The sequence below is a fragment of the Drosophila ananassae genome, chromosome XR (genome assembly GCF_017639315.1).
Source record: "Drosophila ananassae strain 14024-0371.13 chromosome XR, ASM1763931v2, whole genome shotgun sequence".
Classification (NCBI taxonomy): domain Eukaryota; kingdom Metazoa; phylum Arthropoda; class Insecta; order Diptera; family Drosophilidae; genus Drosophila; species Drosophila ananassae.
This window is the reverse complement of record NC_057932.1, coordinates 5883237-5888357: the sequence shown is the minus strand read 5'-3', so window position 1 is coordinate 5888357 and position 5121 is coordinate 5883237. Positions and strand designations below refer to the sequence as shown.

The window sequence follows — 5121 nt, the reverse complement described above, 5'->3', positions numbered from 1 at the left end:
AAATGTTAGGGGTTGTTGTGGTCCACTTAGGACGCTGCTGTAGACTTGTCAAATACTCCTGGTGCCATTGCTTCCAGAAGCCCTGGTACATAGATTGGATACTCTGCCAGTATCCCAGTCGGCCCACAGGAATGTGGCCAAGATCCGCCTCCGGTATTGTTGTGAATGGTCTTCCGATAAGAAAATGGGCTGGTGATAGATAGCTGTCATCTGTATCTGATGTGTAGCATAGGGGTCGTGAGTTGACGACAGCACTAATTTGCGCAAGCAAGGTGCGCATTTGTTCGTATGTCAGGGTGGTGTTTCCAATGACTCGTCGAAGATGCAGTTTTACGCATCGAACTGCAGATTCCCATTTTCCTCCCCAATGCGGAGCACGTGGTGGGATGAATGTCCATTGAATCCCTTCGTCTGCAAGGGTGTTCACGATTTGATCCTTGTGTTGAGATGAACTTAAGAGTTGCTGCATTTCATCGAGGGATCGCTTCGCTCCGATGAAATTTGTACCATTGTCGCTGTACATGCGGTTGCATTTGCCTCGTATCGAGAAAAATCGTCACAACGCCGCCAGAAATGTTTCCGTGGATAGGTCCGTGGCGAGTTCAAGATGGATCGCCGAAGTGACCATACAAACGAAAAGGCATATGTAGCCCTTGCTGATGCGTGGTTTACGCACCTTTGCTTCCTTTAGAAGAATGGGTCCTGCGTAGTCACATCCGGTGTTTACGAACGGAAGTGCTTGCGTGATACGTACGCTCGGTAAATCTGCCATACGTTGATGCATTGTGTTGTACCTTTGCCGAAAGCACACCAGGCAGTTGTGTGTGATTTTGCGTATTAAATTTCGTGCGCCGAAAATCCAATACCTTTGTCGAACAATGACGAAGAGAGATGAGACTCCAGGATGCAAATTAAAACGATGCTCATGTTCAATGATCAAATATGTGATCCGATGATTCTTTGGAAGCAAAATAGGATGCTTCGCCTCTGCTGACAACTGTGAATGTTGGATTCGTCCACCCACTCTTAGTAGGTTGTCCTTGTCGATGATTGGTGAGAGCTTGACCAATTGAGATTGGTTCCCTAGAGCCTTGTTTGCGCGTAGCAACTGGAACTCCTGTTGAAAACCAGCTTGAGCGTGTTGCAGCCACCGAATCCTTGCTGCCTTGATCTCATCGAACGTTAGAGAGTTCGATGTTTGTTTCGAAGATGGGTGCTTCATGCGATGAATGAAGCGCAAAACGTAAGCAAGTGTGTGTATAAGCTTCAGCCAAGATGAGTTGCGATTGAGAAGCTTATCCCATGGGTTGTCCGTCGTGACATTCGTCTGCGCAGCTAGGCAGGTAGTTTTGACTTCGTCTTGTATGCGTTTGTCTGAAAGAGAAGTACAGTTATGAGTATTGTTCAACCTTTCCAAGAATTGTTCCTTGTCCCTCAGCCATGAAGGACCCTTCCACCATAATTGGAAGTCAATGAGCTCGGATACTCCCAAGCCACGGGATGCGCAATCCGCTGGGTTCGATTTTGAGTCTACATGCCGCCATGCATGCTTCGGGATGGTTTCGAGGATTTCTGAAGTGCGGTTCCCAACAAACGTCTTGAGTTGGGCTGGTAAATACGATAACCATGACAGGACTATCGTCGAATCACTCCATGCGTAGATCGTTACGTCATTGTTCATTAGTCCAGCTTTTATGGATTGCAGAAGTTGACTCAATAGAAGTGCGCCACATAGTTCCAGGCGCGGCAAAGACTGCTGCTTCAAAGGTGCCACTCTGGTTTTTGCAGCAAGTATGGCGACCGAAATGGTTCCATCGTCGTTAACCACTCGGCTGTATACCACCGCTGAGTACGCCTTGGTGGATGCATCTGAAAACCCGTGCAATTCGATTCTCTGTTTGTCGCTTTTAACTAAGCGCGGTATCTGGAGCTTGTGAAGGTTGTCCAGATCAGCTCGCCATTTGAGCCAGTTGTTTGCTAGTTTGCTCGGTAGTTCGTCGTCCCAATTCAAATTCAACAGCCAGAGTTTTTGAAATAGTATTTTGAATTGAACTACGATTGGTGCTAATAGACCGAGAGGGTCGAATATACGTGAGACATCCGACAACACTTGCCTCTTGGTGCAGCGAGGGTCTTTCGATAGGTTTACATTGTACGACAATGTGTCCTCTCCAGGGTGCCAATGCAGCCCTAGCACTTTGACTGGTGATTGTGAGGAATCCGTGTTATCCTCCGATTTGATGCGTTTGGTATTCGATACCCATTTCCCGAGCTCTAGGTTAGCACAGGACATCAGTTGGACCAGTTCGTCCCTGTTGCGTAGCAGCTCATCCTCACTATTTGCTCCAGTGAGAACGTCGTCGACATATAAGTCCTCCAACACGATTTTTGCTGCGTTCGGAAACTCGTGCTTATGGTCAGCAGCTAGTTGCTCTAGCACTCTGACTGCTAGAAATGGTGCGCATGATGTTCCATACGTCACCGTGCATAGTTGGAAGTGCTTGATAGGATCTGAGGGATCCTCTCTCCATACGATTCTTTGATAGTCTCTATGTTTTTCGCTCACCCATATTTGACGGAACATCTTGACTATGTCCGCTGAAAAGACGTATTTGTACATACGGAATCGCAAGCACACAGCAAATAGGTCTCGCTGAATACTCGGTCCGATCGAGAGCGTGTCGTTTAAAGCCATGCCTTTGGCGTCTTGATATGATCCGTCGAAAACCACTCGAAGTTTCCGACCCAATACGGGATGATGTGGCAGGTAGAAATTCCTACCCTTGGGAATTTCGCTCGGTGAGATTTCTCGCATATGTCCTAGCTCCTGGTATTCCCTCATGAACTTTACGTAGTCGTTACGTAATTGTTGATTCTGTGCTAAACGTCGTTCAACTGATTTGAACCTCTGCAGCGCTCCTTGAAGTGTATCTGCGAATTGTGTTTCGGATACTTTAAACTTAAGTTCCACGATGTACTTGCCTTGTTCGTCTCGAGTGTGTGTTGCAAGAAAGTGTTTTTCCACCTCCTCGTCTTCAGGTTGAACTTCTGCCTTGCGTTGTATGCTCTCCAGCTCCCAGAACCTTCTGAGATAAGCATCGATGTCGATTGTCGTTGTGAGTGCCGTAGCGCTGCATGCGCGTGATGAAAGCAGTGATGTAATTACCCATCCGAAAATTGATGATATAGCAATGAGCTTTCCTTTGTTGTCGTAGATCTTTCTCCCAGTTATAACACTCCAAACGTGTTCGCTGCCCAAAAGAATGTCAATTGGAGCATTCGTGCTAAATTGCGAATCTGCCAATTGCAGATCGTTGAAAACTCGAAGTACAGACGCGTCGATGGTCTGCCTTTCCAATGATGACGTAATCTTTCCAAGCACGTGAGCCTGGACTACCAGCTGATCTTGTGAAATACGGGATTGGATGCTTATAGTGCTGCATCCCCTTGTAGTGTCGGCTTTGGTTGATGAAATTCCCGTAACCAGTATGCGTGATGGCTTACGAGCCAAACCAAGTGTTTGTATACAGCGTTCAGATATGTACGACAGTTCTGAACCCGTGTCCAATAGGAGTCGGCATGCAACCAAATCTCCCTTTGCGTTGCGAACGTTGACCATGGCCGTCGGCAAGGTGCTCCTGTTCCATCCAGTTGATTGTTGTGAATTTGCAGTGCCTTGTGCACATACCATTGCTGCAGAACCTTCTGCTTGTGCGATGTGACTCGTAGTCACCGTTGAGTGTGCGCTAGGATCCTCCTGATCCTCACCAGTTTGTGCGATTGTTCCAATAGCCTGTTGCGTGCGTTGCAGGTGCAACAGTGAGTGATGCTGACCTTTACATTGTCTGCACTTGAACGTCGATTTGCATTTTCTGACCCCATGACCAGGTTTTAGACAATTGTAACATAGAGCGTTTTCCTTGGCAAACGAAACCCTCTGTCCTGCTGACATATCCAAGAATTGTTGGCATCCATACAGACGATGCTCTGTAGAATGACATTTGCTGCACTTGTTTCCTTCAAGTACAACCAGCGAATGTGTGACATTCCTTGACTTGTCACCGATTGAGGCTGTAGTCTTGCCTCCGATTGTTTCACGCTTGCTGAGCTCTAGTTCCTCGCAACGTGCATCCAAAAATTTGAAGAATTCCTTCAGTGTGGGTGAGTCTGTCTCCACACTGCGCTCGATCCACCTGCGTCGAGTATCTGCATCCAGCTTCTCCAGCGTCAAGTAGATGATCCAACAGTCTCGTCCTGTTTCCTCTATGGCATCCAGACCACGCACTATTTCATTTGCGCCGTCTGACACCTTCCGTAATGTTGCTGTATCCCACCTGGTTGTTGTTGGCAGCTTCATAAACTGCTCCAATAGTGAATTCACGATATGCTGTGGACGATTATATCTTTCATTAAGTCGCTCCCACGCAGTGTTGTAAGCTGAATCCGTAATAGCCAAATGTCGTACCAGATTCGCAGCTTCGTCGATCAGAAGAGATTTCAAATGATGAAATTTGTGCGTATTTGTCAAATTCGCCTTGTTGTGAATTGTGCTCTCATATATGTCTTTGAAAGCTGGACACTTGAATAATTGCCAGCGAACCGTTTAATTTGAATTTTAGGCAATTCGCTTTGAGCTGATGCCCCTACCATTTGAGCACTACCTGAATTCGCCGCGTAGGCGTCTCCTCCTTCAGGTCTCGACATGTTATCAGTGGCTCGATTTGCCGCCAACTGCTCGAAGAGTTGTTGTTGTTGTTGTAGCAAACTTATTATTGCGTCGTTGTTTTGCAGCACGCCGCTGCCGTTTTCACTATTCCCAATTGATGGACTAGGTCTTGTACCTACCATCGCCGAAAGTAATGCATGTGCCCTTAGATATTTTTCCTCGTAGAATATGTTGTCATTCTCTGGATCCACATAGCCATCTACTTCGTCGAGCATTGCTATTTCATCACCAAATCTATTGAATTCTTTCCATGTTGTGTTGAGATGCTCCAGCCGCGAAGACACCTCTGCCCGTGTGGCATTCGAATGTTGCGCGTCCTCAGCACAAGCCAAGCTCCGTGTGATATTGGCCTTGAGTCTGGCGCGTCCTTTTGTCAATGCTTTTAATTGCTCCAT

At 46.9% G+C, this 5121-nt stretch overlaps 1 protein-coding gene across 1 annotated transcript; it reads right to left on the bottom strand.

The window, feature by feature from the left end:
• Positions 1 to 556: 556 nt before the first annotated feature.
• On the bottom strand, positions 557 to 5121 carry LOC123257657. Its single transcript, XM_044717478.1, has 3 exons — positions 4846 to 5121; positions 2092 to 4387; positions 557 to 1977 (listed from the first exon to the last, which is right to left on the bottom strand). Exons 1-3 carry the CDS (start codon positions 5119 to 5121, stop codon positions 557 to 559), a joined length of 3993 nt encoding a protein of 1330 aa, XP_044573413.1.

What these genes read in the sequence shown, in the direction of transcription:
- LOC123257657 (XM_044717478.1), bottom strand. Translation starts at nt 5,121, where the DNA reads ATGGAGCAATTAAAAGCATTGACAAAAGGACGCGCCAGACTCAAGGCC. An exon ending in ATGCATTACTTTCGGCGATG is followed by an intron (nt 4,388 to 4,845) that starts GTAGGTACAAGA and finishes AATCGTCCACAG; the next exon opens with CATATCGTGAATTCACTATT. An exon ending in AGTGTTGTCGGATGTCTCAC is followed by an intron (nt 1,978 to 2,091) that starts GTATATTCGACC and finishes CGAGCAAACTAG; the next exon opens with CAAACAACTGGCTCAAATGG.